General features: G+C 36.9%; 1 protein-coding gene across 1 annotated transcript; it reads right to left on the bottom strand.

The window, feature by feature from the left end:
• Positions 1-452: 452 nt before the first annotated feature.
• On the bottom strand, positions 453-14,254 carry LOC137632651 (uncharacterized). The gene is made up of 8 exons (XM_068364721.1): positions 13,069-14,254; positions 8,933-10,097; positions 8,580-8,658; positions 5,006-5,089; positions 4,569-4,660; positions 4,145-4,364; positions 3,745-3,834; positions 453-1,955 (listed from the first exon to the last, which is right to left on the bottom strand). The coding sequence occupies exons 1-8, from the start codon at positions 13,933-13,935 to the stop codon at positions 1,487-1,489; spliced, it is 3,066 nt and encodes a 1,021-aa protein (XP_068220822.1). The 5' UTR covers positions 13,936-14,254; the 3' UTR covers positions 453-1,486.
• Between the last annotated feature and the right edge of the window lie 2,651 nt (positions 14,255-16,905).

Here is a 16,905-nt window from a genome sequence, read left to right as displayed (position 1 = left end):
ATCCACATTTCAAATAGCATCAGACATGATTTATAATTTGCCAGCGGGTTTTTATAATCTCTTGCCTTTGCAGTCATCAACCACAGTTATTGGCAGTAGGCCTTGCCTTTGACTAACTATTCCAAGTGCAAGGCAGCAGTTTCCACAGTTATTGGCAGTAGGCCTAACCCTTAACTAAACAGTTCAACTATATGGCAAGAGCATCCACAGTTATTGGCAGTGGGCCTAACCTTTTGCTAACAAGCACGACTGCAAGACAGCAGCTGTCCTTTCAGTTGCGTCCCACAACATGTAGGACTTACTGTGGTAGCATTCTTACACTCCTACCACGGTGTACAAGGTTTTCTTAGTATACTCACAATTCTTCACATTTGAAGTAAAAATGTAAAAGAAAAATAACAAGAAAAGTTATTCATATTTATATTTACAAACATTCACAACGTATAAAAACATTTTGAAAGCACACAAAGCATTCTCGTTTGCCGGCAAGAAAATGCGTAAACAAATAGTTTATATTTAACATCTTAGCATTAGGTAGAAAATTAGAGAAAATAATATATATCTGTAAACTATTGACAATCTTTGTGTATTGATTACCCCCCTCCAAAAAAAAAAAAATTATAAATTTCCTTTTCAGTATTTTTACAATAACAAAAACCATTTGGCATAAACAGTGAACATAGTTCACATGAGGTGATTTGCAAAAAAAGAAAAAAAAAATATCAAGAAAATTGTCAGAGTTCAGCTCTGCAAATTATTTTCTTGTTTTGCATAAAAGTGGCACGTTAATAGTTATCAAATATATGACATATCTCCACAAGTCGAGCATTGGATTCTAACGTGATAAGATGAGAACTAACTAAAACAAAGAGTTTGATATTTCATGGAAATGCAAAATATCACATAAGATAACATATTGATTCACAGGCAGAAAATCCACAAGCCAAGCAATGCAACCTAACCCTTTGTCACTTTAGCACCAAATGAGGCACTTCATATATAATACAATCCAGTAATACATTAGTAAATCATAATGTATGTCTTCTTGTCCGACCAATGTTGAAGACAAAATACTGGCTGAAAAATTTGAATCCATTCTGTTATTTTCACTGTAGCTACACAAGAAAAGGCTTTGTACATATAATAATTGAGAGAAAGAGAATACATTTATTGGCACTTCTAATAACACAGACCCTATAATATCAGAAATAAATTTGTACTTTACATTTTCTTTCCTTGAAAATGCTCACTCACTTTTGGATTATGACACTTCTGGTCACAAGTTTTAGGTAATACATGAAGCTGGTGTTCACACGAAAAACGATCATTTCAACTAAAGACTACACTTTGCTTTGAAACATGTTTCAAGTCTTAGAAAAATCCGTTACATTCGTCTTAATCTTCTTCATCTTGACAGTGTCAATGACCTTAGATGTCAGGATGCCAGATAACTCCTAATCAATCAATCAATCTTGTGTATAATCTGTTAGCAAAGCGAATCTGGAGTGACCTCTGGACTGTTGGAACTTTGAAGGGTTGGAGCCGCAGGGCCCTGAGCACTATCTGATCCTGGAAGAGTTGAATGCGAAAGGACAATAATTCCTTCATTAGGGTTGTCAACGGACACAGAACTTTGGACCTCGGAAGGAGAACTCAACTTGAAAGAGGCTGCTGAAGGGTTGTGTGATCGGATCGAAGTGGTGAGTGTTTTGATTACCGTTGAGTTCGTAAACTGACTGCTGATATTTGAAGTGAAAGAACTCATTGGTGATATTGTACGGTTTATGCTCTTTTGCAGCCACTTCTTCATATTAGCTGGAAGTCGGTTGGATTTCCTAATCCACTTGAATAGCCTGGGATACTTCTCCTCCAAATGCTTTAGTTTGTTACTGTTTGACAGAAGAATTATGAAGAGGAAGAAACCTTGTAACGAATTGAGGGTATCAGTTAAGGCCCTGGAAAGACATGGAAAAGGAATTTAATTACTTTGCGGTGCAGTATCAGCTAAGATTACTTCATATAGAATACCAGTGACAAGCTAAGACATAGGGTACTAAATTTCTGTAAGAAACAAAAAAAAAAAAACAAGATTATAATCAACAAATTGAACGCAGCTGCGTCCCCTCGATCTTAAATGGAGAACAGTTTACTACGACCTACATCAACTCTGTTGAATTTTAATTGCAAAAGGATTAAAAAGCAGCTTAAGGAAACAAATTTAACATGCTAATGTCTATATGAGCTTTAGGTATTACAGAAGTCAGCCAACATCAATAAGAATGACTTACAAGTACAGAAAAAGCTTTAGAAATATGGAATACGAACTGAATATACTTTGAAATAAATTCATATTACATAAGACATCTTAACGACTCTGAATACTCTTATCTTCTGCTAGAATATATAATATTTAAAAAAAATATCTCTACGTTTGGCAGTCATTTTAACTTTATGAAAAATAACTATTGTAATTCTCAGAGTAACAACTTGTCTAGTCTTAGTTCCTACTGATGATCTCAAAGGCTTTACAAAAGGTCCCAGTTCTTACAGATGGCCACAAGACTTTCAAAAGGTCCCAGTTCCTACTGATGGCCACAAGACTTTCAAAAGGTTCCAGTTCCTACTGATGGCCATAAGACTTTCAAAAAGTCCCAGTTCCTACTGATGATCTCAAAGGCTTTACAAAAAGTCCCAGTTCCTACTGATGGTCTCAAAGGCCTTCCAAAAGGTTCCAGTTCATACTGATGGTCACAAGTCTTTCAAAAGGTACCAGATCTTACGGATGATCCCAAAGGCCTTTAAAAATGACCCAGTTCTTAGGGCTGGGCATAAGTCTGTCATCAAAAGGTCACAGTTCCTAGTGATGGTCCTAAAGTCCTCTCAAAAGGTACTAGTTCCAACTAATGATCCCAAAGGCCTTTAAAAATGTCCCGGTTTCTACTCATGGACACAAGTCTTTCAAAATGCCCTAGTCCTTACTGCTGGGCACAAGTCTTTCTTAAGGTCCTAGTTCCTATTGATGGTCCCAAAGGCCTCTCTAAAGATCTCAGTTCCCACTGATGGTCAGAAGACCTTCAAAAGCTACCAGTTCCTATTGAGGATCAAAGGCCTCTCAAAAGATATGAGTACCTACTGATGGTCCCAAAGGCCTTTCAAAAGGTCCCAGTTCCTACTGAATTTCACAAGAGCTTCAAAAGGTCCCAGTTCCTATTGATGTTCACATGAGTTTCAAAAGGTCCCAGTTCCTATTGATGGTCCCAAAGGCATTTCAAAAGGTCCAATTTCCTACTGATGGTCACAAGTCTATCAAAAGGTTCCAGTTTATACTGATGGTTACATAGTCTCAAAAAGTCCCAGTTATTATTATTATCATTATTATCATTACTAGTTAGGCTACAACTCTAGTTGGAAAAGGAGGATGCTATAAGCCCAAGGACTTATATCCTTTAAAAAATGTAGGGATATTCTCATTTCCGTTTTTCATCTATGTAATAATGCTTATAGATGTACTGCAACTCTCCAAAAAGTAGCAATATCTTAATACAGTCTAGCATGAAACAGTTACACGGATGACTATATCTGATTTGAAACAGCATCATAAAGAATTGTATTTCTTTTATATTTCCCATACCGAGGCATCTGAAGTCTGTCCATGTGTTTATTATTGTTAAATGTTATATTGTCATGTTGGCAACAAATTCTAGAATAGAGTAAATAAAAAAAGATATAGAGGCCATAACTTACCATAATTCCAAAGGGGGTATCTTCCACGACAACACTTCTGTAACCCAGCAGGTGGCCATGAGGATAAAGATTTTTAGTTTTTGGTTGAAACTGAAAAAAAGATAAGACTTAAATTATTTCTGGATCTATTAATGTTTGTGTAACAGTATAAGTGATATAATTATTTCTTAATGATATATAAAAATGTATGGCGAATGAAAAAAACAAGATCAGCCTGTAATAAATGAAATCGAGCAATTACTCTTAGGACTTCTCCAGCTTGACAGAGTTTATATAAAAATGTATTGAGTACTTTGTGACTTACAGGCACTCGGCAAACACAAAACATAAGAAGCACCCTACATGCGAAACGCTCAAATATATCAAACATTTAACTGATTACGTAGTTGATATTTCTTACTCGTGGACGTGGTCAGTGATCTGTCTCGAGGGCATACTTGAAGACATGTTGCGTTGCTCATTGTTGACCCCAGCTCCCAAGTCCTTCAGGTCTTTGGTGGTTTCCTTGTAGTTCCGGAGCATTATTTTGTAGTTGATGTAGGTAAGGAAGAGAAACACAGAGTTGAAGACGAACAACACAGCGATGGGGCCGTAGAAATAGACCAGGAGACCGATGTCCTCTGAAAGAAAGTAGCGCTGATAAATGAGGGGAACGTGTAAAGCATGGGGTTTATCATCAGACAAGAATTGTAATGTGCTAAGGATGATTTTAATCAAAAGTACAAGGAACATAGGAACTAAGATCTCTTATCGATAGTTCTGAAGAAACTAAAATTCATTTGAAGATTAGTAGAAAGAGATTTCTCAAGACATCTTAGTCTTACCTCTGAACCAACATCGTGAAACACCAATGTAGGGCTTAATCACACCCCAAACATTATCAGGAGCATATGTCTGCATCAATATTGTAATCATACTGAAAAGAAAATAAGCATAATAATAATGACTTAATTCAAAATAGTACATATAATTACATAATATATACAGTATCAATTGCACAGATTACTGAAAGAATAAGGACAGTAAATGAAAAGAATTTCAAGTTAGAAAAGTTTTGCTGTAACTCAGCGGGACCTGTAATCATCTGTAATTATTTTTTGCAAATTAATAATTATAACATTAAATGCAAAAGTCAGTAAAGGCCTCACTGAAGGCCTCAAATATAACTCCATTTTCTTTCGTATTAAAAGGAAAATGTTTTTCAATTCAAATTTTTTTTTTTTTTTTTTTTTTTTTTTTTTTTTTTTTTTTGCATTCTTACCATATCAAAAAAGGTATTCCCCAGCCATACATCATGTAGTATTTATTCGCATAAGACTTGCAAGGACGATAATTTTTCAGTCTCCTGGAAAGATATCAGGAATTAATAGATTGCTGTATGTGGAATAAATTGATCAATATTATGTTGTAGGAGATGTAAGAAAGGTTTATTTTTTACATAGTAAATGTTAATGTTCAGATAAAAACATTGTAATGAGTTGTAACTCGATGATGTTACATTCTAGAACAATAAATTCAGGATATTTCTCGTAATGTCATGTAGCCAATAGCTTTGTTTATTGCTTATTATAGTTCGCCCTGGACAATCAGAGACTTTCGAGAGATAATCAGGAACTGTCTAGAGACAATCAGGAACTTTTTATAGATAATCAGGAACTTTCGAGGGACAGTCAGGAACTTTTGAAAGACTGGCCGATACTTTTGAGAAACAATCAGGAACTTTCGAGAAAACGGGTCCCTCATATAAGAGGACGAATGACGAGATAGGGAGGAGAGACTATTTATAGCCATCATTAGGTTAAGGCTGTTTTACTGGAGACATTTTTGTGACACCTGTCGTGGCCCAGCATACGTATTAATATGCTCCACCACGATAGGTGTCACTAAACTACTGAAACTAAAGGAAGATGAAATTCTTGTTTGAGCCACGACAGGTGCCACTACGCTACTGAAACTAAAGGAAGACAAGAAATTCTTGGATGGATCACGACAGGTGTCACTACGGTACTGAAACTAAAGGAATACAAGAAATTCTTGGTTGAGCCATGACAGATGCCACCAAGCTTCTGAATCTAAGGGAAAACAAGAAATTCTTGGTTGGACCACGACAGGTGTCACTACGGTACTGAAACTAAAGGAAGACAAGAAATTCTTGGTTGGACCACGACAGGTGTCACTACGGTACTGAAACTAAAGGAATACAAGAAATTCTTGGTTGAGCCATGACAGATGCCACCAAGCTTCTGAAACTAGGGGAAAACAAGAAATTCTTGGTTGGACCATGACAGGTGTCACTACGCTACTGAAACTAAAGGAAGACAAGAAATTCTTGGATGGACCACGACAGGTGTCACTACGCTACTGAAACTAAAGGAAGACAAGAAATTCTTGGTAGAGCCATGACAGATGACACTATGCTACTGAAACTAAAGGAAGACAAGAAATTATTGGTTGGGCAATGACAGGTGTCACTATGCTACTGAAACTAAAGGAAGACAAGAAATTATTGGTTGGGCAATGACAGGTGTCACTACGCTACTGAAACTAAAGGAAGAAAAAAAATTCTTGGTTGGGCCACGACAGGTGTCACTACGCTACTGAAACTAAAGGAAGACAAGAAATTCTTGGATGGACCACGGCAGGTGTCACTACGCTACTGAAACTAAAGGAAGACAAGAAATTATTGGTTGGGCAATGACAGGTGTCACTACGCTACTGAAACTAAAGGAAGACAAAAAATTCTTGGTTGGGCCACGACAGGTGCCACTACGCTACTGAAACTAAAGGAAGACAAGAAATTCTGGATTGGGCCACGACAGGTGTCACTACGCTACTGAAACTAAAGGAAGACAAGAAATTCTTCTTTGAGCCACGACAGGTGCTACTACGCTACTGAAACTAAAGGAAGACAAGAAATTCTTCTTTGAGCCATGACAGGTGCCACTACGCTACTGAAACTAAAGGAAGACAAGAAATTCTGGATTGAGCTACGACAGGTGTCACTACGCTACTGAAACTAAAGGAAGACAAGAAATTCTTCTTTGAGCCACGACAGGTGCTACTACACTACTGAAACTAAAGGAAGACAAGAAATTCTGGGTTGGGCCACGACAGGTGCCACTACGCTACTGAAACTAAAGGAAGACAAGAAATTCTGGATTGGGCCACGACAGGTGTCACTACGCTACTGAAACTAAAGGAAGACAAGAAATTCTTGGTTGAGCCACGACAGGTGCTACTAAGCTACTGAAACTAAAGGAAGACAAGAAATTCTTCTTTGAGCCACGACAGGTGCCACTACGCTACTGAAACTAAAGGAAGACAAGAAATTCTTCTTTGAGCCACGACAGGTGCTACTACGCTACTGAAACTAAAGGAAGACAAGAAATTCTTGGTTGGGCCATGACAGGTGTCACTACGCTACTGAAACTAAAGGAAGACAAGAAATTCTTCTTTGAGCCACGACAGGTGCTACTACGCTACTGAAACTAAAGGAAGACAAGAAATTCTGGGTTGGGCCACGACAGATGCCACTACGCTACTGAAACTAAAGGAAGACAAGAAATTCTTGGTTGGGCCATGACAGGTGTCACTACGCTACTGAAACTAAAGGAAGACAAGAAATTCTTCTTTGAGCCACGACAGGTGCTACTACGCTACTGAAACTAAAGGAAGACAAGAAATTCTGGGTTGGGCCACGACAGGTGCCACTACGCTACTGAAACTAAAGGAAGACAAGAAATTCTTGGTTGGGCCACGACAGGTGCCACTACGCTACTGAAACTAAAGGAAGACAAGAAATTCTTGGTTGGGCCACGACAGGTGTCACTACGCTACTGAAACTAAAGGAAGACAAGAAATTCTTGGTTGGGCCACGACAGATGCCACTACGTTACTGAAACTAAGGGAAGACAAGAAATTCTTGGATAGACCACGGCAGGTGTCACTACGCTACTGAAACTAAAGGAAGACAAGAAATTCTTGGTTGGGGTACGACAGGTGTCACTACGCTACTGAAACTATAGGAAGAAAAGAAATTCCTGGTTGGAAGATCGAACACCATCAGAAGCTATGTTCCTGATTATCATCTTTTACAACTGGAAATTCTGCCACTGACTTTTGGAAATTCATCGTTTCTTGTCGTCATCCGAGTCTCACGACATAGAGACATAAATCTCAGGCCTTTAGTATATGATTAATTCTTGTGAAATTGTTATCAATAGGTGAACTATAGCATTGCAAGATCTTCCTACCCACAGCAGAGCAGTGAGAAAAATTTTCTTCTGAGACAGATGAGAGGCGGCCAAGTCAATTTATCCCTGATATTAAAAAAGGCTCCAGTAATAATTACCTAAACCAAAAAACTAATAATATTTCAGCACTCTTTAAGTCACTTACTTTTAGAGAATTTAACGAATCTTGTGAAATATCACAAATACTATCATTATTCGTAAATATAGTTATTGTTATGTTTGCTGGCTGTTATTTTTTATGCTGTAACTGTCTGCTATTACCTATGTTGTATTAATTATCAAGGGAATAAGACATTAATGTAGATTTTAGATAATCTACATTCTATTATAATTGATTGTAACATGGATGGATTATCAATTAAACAATTTTAGAAAAAAATCTAGGGTCCAGGATATTATAGGCAAAGATAATTTCAAGCATCATTTTTACATCTGATTTTTAATATTAGTTCTCTTCACCGAGGAATTAATTTCTTATCCACATTTCATTGGATTATTTTCTATCTTTGTTAAAGGAAATGGAATTGCTAATATATAAAATTCTGAAATGTGTCCCAAGGTCCAACCTAAATATTTTCTTACCTGATTTTCCTCCAGATCTCAAAGCACATCACATTCAGCCAGAAGAATGTTGTAAGGAATCCGAACTGCATAGCAATGGCTGTAAAACAAAAGGTTATTTGCCATAACTCATTATACATGAAGATCTGTATTACAGTTCAGTAAAAATATTTTTTGGGGGTGTGAATACTATTCATTGATCCAATGGCCTAACAGTACTATGTAAGCAAAGTGCACATAATTGCAAGATCAGAATATAAATGAAAATGCTTTGCCTAAGTTTACAGTCATATTATAGATCAGTATATTCAAAAGTTACAAGTTTGAATCTATATTAAATTTTGATTCTCCATCATACTTAAACTAGATCTTACCCATGTCGACGCAAACTTTATTAGTGAAACTGTTATTGAACACATGAACAGAGAAGCTTGTGGTGTAAGCAATGGAGAGGGCTATCACATGGCAGAGTTGGTGCAGGCCTCCATTAGCAAGTAATCTAGGAACCAACAGATGACAAACGATGGTAATCATCAGGAAGATGAGAGAGATGGCGTTACAAACGGGGAAGAGATATGGCCGTACGTCTAACCAAAGGGAAGTTTCAGTCAGACATGCCAAGGCGCTTTGTTGTCGCTGTTCATTGTCTAAGAATGTATCCGCACAGAAGTCAGTAGAAGTGAATTCTCTATCTTTGAGAATCAGATTGCCTTTTGTGTCTACACCAACCCTTTCCTCTACGTTGGATACCGGTGTGCATAGTGGCCATCCGATTACAATATCGTAATTAGTTAATTCCATGTCAGTAGAGGGGATAAAAGTAGAATTAGGATCTGGAACGCAGCTGTAGCGATTTTTGTCCATTGAATATCCATTTTTACAGCATTTTCTAAGACATGTTCCATTTGCACAAAGTTTTTTGTGTGTTTCTATTGGATCACTGTAACAAAAGCTTGTAAAGTAGTCAACAGAACCTTCAGAATTATTGATTCCATCAACACAGTACTCAGGACAATTGTAATATATACGTCTCTTGTCAGTGACTCCTGGTACCCAACCATTTGATACACCATCTGCTAATGAAACAAGATTTGATTGCTTGTGGCCTAAAGGAATGGTTATCAGACGTTCATGTTCAGAGTCACATTTATTCACAGGGTTTTGGTACTCCGTAATATTGTCCCAATCTATGCCATCAGAAAAGGGTTTTGCAGAAATGGAAGGTTTAAGCACATCTGGAGTATTTGCAGCTTGGCATTTCCCCTCCTTCATTGCCTGTCCAGGAGGACAACACCTTGGAACAGAAGGTATGGGAACACAAGTCTTCATTGTCCAAGTCAGTTGATCATATTCATCCAAATGGTGAAAAATGCAATAGTTATTGATACGTTGTCCATCTAGTTTTCCTGCTTCTTTGAGAAGAACTACATCACCTCGAGGTCTTATATGAAATTGATTCTTTGTGAAATTCATATAACTGTGTTTGGAAGTATCACAGTTTACATCTTGCACCGTCACATTGTAGCTCGTCAAATTTGCCTGCAATAGAAACAAAAGTAAGTATAATTTCACTAAAAGTTGTCATGAAGAAAATTTACTAGGGTGATTTGTATCCACACAATTATGCATCACCTCTTCTGATTTTCTTTCTGTGAGATCAGTAGTCAAGAAATGATTTAAAGGGAAAGAGTTTTTGTTCTGTGATTGTCTACTTTTCTAGTAGATCACAAGAAAAGGTAAAGGATTAATAAAAAGGTTATAAAACTTATTCCTTATAGAAGGATAAGGAGGAACTACTCATGAAGGATTGAGTGAAAAGAGAATGTGTGACCCTAGAAGAAATAAACCATTTCAGTAGCTGCAACTGAACCATCAAACAGTAAGAGGCAGCTTAACTAAGACAAGTTATTTCTACAGCTCAGAAAATTTGAATGCATGTTGAAGCGTAATACTAGTAGTGTAGCTTCATCAATATCCTATTGGTAATAGCCTTGTAAATGATGTCATTACTAACACAAGTATGAATTGTGATTCACTGAAGGGGAAAACTAATTGGTTATTACAAATGGTAAAGAATAGATATTGTTGAAGCCCCGACCAGCATCCAAGAAGGTGGGTTGGGACATCGCGTCTTCCGGAGGTTTTTGGAAAAAAAATGTGTATCGAATTTTGCCAAATTTAAATAAAATATATTGTCTTGAAAATGCACATATATACACATACATGAAATGAAAGCAAGTAAAGAAGAAATAAATAGTAATTTAACAAAATTTGTATTAGAATCAGCACAAGAGATAGGTGGAAAAGTCCCTAAACAAGATTAAGGAAAACTATCAGAAAACACAAAAAACCTTATTAAGAAAAGATTGGAAGATTGGAAATTAGAGTAAAATCTAAAAGAGATGAAATAGAATAGCAGAACTATCCAAAACAATAAACACACTAAAAACGTAAGATATTCTTATACACAATTAGATCAAAACTGAGGAAACTAAAGAAAGGAAGAAGCATAAAGTTTATGAAAAGAGAAAATTAGACTTGAAACAGGGTACCAACAGATGTTTGCTTTTAAGGATGAAAATGGCAATATCAAAAGAGATGGAGTCATAAAAATTGCAGAGGATTTCTATACAATGCCATAGAACACTGATATATGAAATAAACTTTCCCAATAGAAATAATGAAACACCTGAGCCAGTACTAAAAGTAACATTAGATGAAGTAAAGAAAGTATAAATGGTATGAAAAGAGGTGAAGTAGCAGAAGATGGCATAGCAATTGATTTAATAATGGATGGAGGAGATTTCATAATAGTAAAACTCACTGAACTTTACATGAAATGTCCTGAATAATGCTTTATACCTACAGCATGGAAAAAAATATTATAATATTTCACAAAAAGGGAAATACGAAATACCTGAAAAATTATCACCCAATAAGATTTCTCTCGTTAATATATAAAATATTTACAAAGATCATAATAGAACGAATAGCAAGATAGCTAGACTTTAATCAATCAAGAGACCAAACAGGCTTTAGAAGCTGGTCGACAGGCGTAGGAGGAGCTGATGATTCATCAGCTGACCTTATCCATGTAATTTCACTAGCTAATGGAAAATCAACAGTTTGACAAACCCCTATGTATGGCATTTATAGATTATGGAAAAGCTTTAGATACTGTCAAAACTTCATCAGAAATGAAAGCACTTCAAAGACAAGGAATAGATGGATCTTACATCAGAACAGTTAAAGATATCTATCTATACGAGAAGTACAGCCATCCTGAAACTACATGTAGTGAGATAAGGAGTTAGGGAAGGAGATTCCATCTCTAGGAGTTAGGGAAGGAGACTCCATCTCTTGGAGTTAGGGAAGGAGATTCCATCTCTCCTAAATTATTCACAGCATGCCTAAAAGAAGTTTGTAAGAATTTAGATTGAGAAAATGTAGGGATTACATTGAAGGGGAATACCTTGACAACTTAAGATTTGCAGATGACATAGTTTTCTTTAGTGAATCATGAGAGGAATTACCAAAGAAGAGAGAGAGAGAGAGAGAGAGAGAGAGAGAGAGAGAGAGAGAGAGATTTCAGGACTTTCACTTGGTTTCCTAATAAACAACTATCAATTTCTGCACGAGTCATAAATAAATCGTATATATTAATTTAATTTTTCTTCATCAAAGGCAAAAGCACCCACGGCCAATTCAAACGTCCGCGTGTAAACCCCTTAGAGTTTAGCATCGCTACCAAACATCCGTATGAATTTCATGTACTGCAATCAATATACTAAAGTATATTTGTCCAAAATTATATAACGAAAAGTTACGAAATGTAATGGGAAATTTATCATGTTTAATACTACTTTTCAAACACCCAAACGGAGAGTCGAGAAAATGTATGAAAATGATCAATGTTTATTATTAAAATTTTGGAAATTATGAATAAATATTTCAATTACGTTTGACATATTATTGATGGAAAAAAAATTAAGCTGTATGAATGTAAGTAATATATGCCATACATAATACAGAAGTTGCAAGACTGAACCTTAAGTTGCAAGACTTTGAAACTTAAGTTGCAAGACTTTGAAACTTAAGTTGCAAGACTTTGAAACTTAAGTTGCAAGACTGAACCTTAAGTTGCAAGACTGAACCTTAAGTTGCAAGACTGAACCTTAATTTGCAAGACTGAACCTCAAGTTGCAAGACTTTGAACCTCAAGTTGCAAGACTGAACCTTAAGTTGCAAGACTTTGAACCTTAAGAAAAACTATTAATGAAATTCCATGTGCTAAAAGAGAAAGACTTTGAAAAATGCCTTAGAAATAGATTTCCATTTAAAGTGGAATATTAAGACTTAAGAAATAACACTAACCAACAAATGCTGGAGTAAATTAACAAAACCTACAGCAGATTCAGACTTCCTAACTACTTGGAAATTCACACAGTTCGGAAATAAGCCAAATAAAACCTGTGATTCATACAGGAAGTTATTACAATCAGCTACTGACCTCTTTCGTGTATATGTAATCCTGCTGGACTGGAATGACAATGGCACCATCGTAAACTTGGCACTTCCCATCCACATAAATTTCATTTCCTTTGCAATAGCACGTCACAACGGATCCGGCCACTTGTGGCCCTCCAATATCCGGACACTTGGAAAAGGGGTTTTCTGCACTTCCTTCAAGGGTCAGTGCATTGGTAACATTTGGGTACTCTGTGGGATTATTATCACGGGACACTGTGGTACTGTCATCAGGTGACACTGTGGTACTGTCATCAGGTGACACTTTGGTACTGTCATCAGGTGTCACTGTGGTACTATCATCAGGTGACACTTTGGTACTGTCATCAGGTGACACTTTGGCACTGCCATCAGGTGACACTGTGGTACTGTCATCAGGTGACACTTTGGTACTGTCATCAGATGACACTTTGGTACTATCATCAGGTGTCACTTTGGTACTGTCATCAGGTGACACTGTGGTACTGTCATCAGGTGACACTGTGATATTTATTTCAGGGAACTCCGTAGTACTTGTTTCAGTGGAATCATCTTCTGGGAACATAGTGGCATTGCTTTGAGGGAGCGATGAAGTATCTGTTTCGTAAAACGAGGATTTGTTAGTCATGGTGGCATTTGTTTCTGCAGGTAATACACTACTGATATAAGAAGGAGAGTTGCGAATATCTGGATATAGAGTGGATGTTATATTCAACGTCGGGTCATCTTCTTCTTCCCGTAGTGAGTAGGGTGTTGTTTCTTCCGTCTCGACTCTGTAGGCGCTATCAGGGGAATCAGTGTTATTCCATGAAATCTGGAACGCCTCTGTCTGGAACAGAATCCCAAAGGCGAATGTTACGATCAGCATCATTTTCACGTCCAGTTGACAACCTTCGATATAATTCGCCTCTCTAGTTCCCCTTTGACAGAAGAATAACCACTCAAATATTACGTTTGATTTAATCTATAAACGTTCTAATATTTTCCATGATATTGTAACTTCAAATCCTGTGTTGCAATTTCTTCGATACACCGAAATAAAAGCTATACGTTTAGAGTTGCATCGGCACACCTTCACATGTTGAACACTGAATAGCTTTCGTCACTTCCTAGATGTTTGTCCTGTGCCAGCTGACAGGTTACTGATGGTAGATGGTTACAGTTTACCGAGACCCAAAGACGTGGACTCACTAGGACGTAAAAGTCCTGGTTTGGTCCAACCCACTTTTGGGGGGAGGAGCTACGGCGTACTCATTACACGAAACGTTTTCTCGCTTATCCAATTCGTGTTACAATAGAGTTGGATGATAAGGTGATTTTGCCTGGATGTGAAATAGATGCTGATTAATGTGAACCTTACACATTCTCTTTCAGGTTTATTTAAATGTAACGAGAGAGAGAGAGAGAGAGAGAGAGAGAGAGAGAGAGTTGCCACAACTGGAACTATAGGGTTTTTCCAAATCACCTGGAAGAAATTCCACTTGGATCCAGCTGGCAACAGCAATTTAAGAGAAAAAAACATTAAGGAATACGTATGAGGCTTTAAACCTTCTCTCTCTCTCTCTCTCTCTCTCTCTCTCTCTCTCTCTCTCTCTCTCTCTCTCTCTCTCTCTCTCTCTCTCTCTGTAATCACGTAATGGGAGTATGTAAATAGTTTCATCGATAACAGGTGTATTGAATATATTAGTAATTGAAATACTTGTACGGAACTTAATCTTATATAAATATGCAAATACACACAAACACACACCCATATATATATATATATATATATATATATATATATATATATATATATATATATATATATATATATGTGTGTGTGTGTGTGTGTTTGTGTCACATATAAATCGACACACACACACACATATATATATATATATATATATATATATATACATATATATATATATATATATATATATATATATATATATATATATATATATATATGAGTGTGTGTGTGTGTGTCACATATAAATCGACAGACACACACACACACACACATATATATATATATACATATATATATATATATATATATATATATATATATATATATATATATGAGTGTGTGTGTGTCTATCTATCTAAATATCTATATATCTATCTATATATATATATATATATATATATGTATCGATTTATATGTGTGACACACACACACACACACACACACACATATATATATATATATATATATATATATATATATATATATATACAGTAGTGTGTGTGTATGTGTGTGTATGTGAAGGTGTCCGAGTATAGCGAGTATATGTACATGCGTTTGTGGAAGAAGGGACTACTGGTTATATGGGTAGCAAAAAGAAAAAAAAATAGGAGAAACCAGATACAACGAGTAAGAACGAGAAAAGTTAATCATTCAGAATTAAACAAAAAAAGTAGAAGAAACCAGATATATTTCGTAATGAAGTTAATCCAAAGCATTTCCTACGACGCCCCAATTTTTTAGAAATCTAAACGCGCAAACACAAGCATCACCCACACTTGCGTTCACGAACAATAACCAATGAAGCATGGGTATTTTCTGTTTGTTAATCTTCTTCTTCTTCTTTTTCTTCTTCTTCTTCTTCTTCTTTCTTGTGATGAGAACTACGGAATCTTTTGTTGTTGTGAGTCAATTGTACTTGCAATGAGAGGAAATGCTTGGGGCCTATCCTCGGATCATTTGTCTTGTATAACAAAGAGTGAAGTAGATATTTATTTTGTTACTGTTCTTGAAATATTTTATTTTTCCTTGTTCCCTTTCCTCACTGAGCTATTTTCCCTGTTGGAGCCCCTGGGATTATAGGAGTCTGCTTTTCCAACTAGGGTTGTAGCTTAGGAATTAATAAATAGAGTTGCAAAAAGATGAATAGAGATTCAGAAAGACATGGAAAAAGAGGAAGAAAGCAAGGAGAATAGTATTTCATATTCTAGAATCGAGTAGAATGGAGAGAGAGAGAGAGAGAGAGAGAGAGAGAGAGAGACTTCATCCACATAAATAAAAATAATTGTGTGTGCGTGCGTGCGTGGGTGAGCTATTAACTGCAATTAGCTCCGCATAAGATATACCAATGATTAGCATTGCATTGTTCGTCAAAGTACCAGTAAATGACATCAGTATGTTTATAAAGCTGAAGAGGCTCTAACCGTAGCACCATTTTTTTGTGGGTTTATACCTCAAGTGGAAACTACGAGGAAGGCAGCAATGCTGTTCTGTGACATCGTGTCGGAGCGTCGACAAGGAAGACAGAAATGTTGTTTTGGGACGTCTTGTCGGAACGTCTACAAGGAAGACAGCAATGCGGTTCTGTGACATCGTGTCGGAACGTCTACAAGGAAGACAGCAATGCTGTTCTGTGACATCATTTTGGAGCGGTCTACAAGGAAGACAGCAATGTGGTTCTGTGACATCGTGTCAGAGCGTCTACAAGGAAGACAGCAATGCGGTTCTGTGACATCGTGTCGGAGCGTCTACAAGGAAGACAGTAATGCGGTTCTGCGACATCGAGTCGGAGCGTCTACAAGGAAGACACCAATGCGGTTCAGCGACATCGTGTTGGAGCGTCTACAAGGAAGACAGCAATGCGGTTCTGCGACATCGAGTCGGAGCGTCTACAAGGAAGACACCAATGCGGTTCAGTGACATCGTGTTGGAGCGTCTACAAGGAAGACAGCAATGCGGTTCTGAGACATTGTGTCGGAGCGACTATAAGGAAGACAGCAATGTGGTTCTGTGACATCGTGTCGGAACTTCTATAAGGAAGACAGCAATGCGGTTCTGTGACATTGTGTTGGAGCGTCTACAAGGAAGACAGCAATGTGGTTCTGTGAC

The sequence above is a fragment of the Palaemon carinicauda genome, chromosome 41 (assembly GCF_036898095.1).
Source record: "Palaemon carinicauda isolate YSFRI2023 chromosome 41, ASM3689809v2, whole genome shotgun sequence".
Lineage (NCBI taxonomy): Eukaryota > Metazoa > Arthropoda > Malacostraca > Decapoda > Palaemonidae > Palaemon > Palaemon carinicauda.
The sequence above is the reverse complement of the archived record's forward strand: the minus strand, read 5'-3'. Positions and strand labels throughout refer to the sequence as shown.

Excerpts from the sequence above, each read along its gene's own strand:
- LOC137632651 (XM_068364721.1), bottom strand. The coding sequence starts at position 13,935 with ATGATGCTGATCGTAACATTCGCCTTTGGGATTCTGTTCCAGACAGAG. Across the intron at positions 10,098-13,068 it reads ATTACATATACACGAAAGAG|GCAAATTTGACGAGCTACAA; the intron begins GTCAGTAGCTGA and ends TTTCTATTGCAG. Across the intron at positions 8,659-8,932 it reads TAAAGTTTGCGTCGACATGG|CCATTGCTATGCAGTTCGGA; the intron begins GTAAGATCTAGT and ends TTTGTTTTACAG.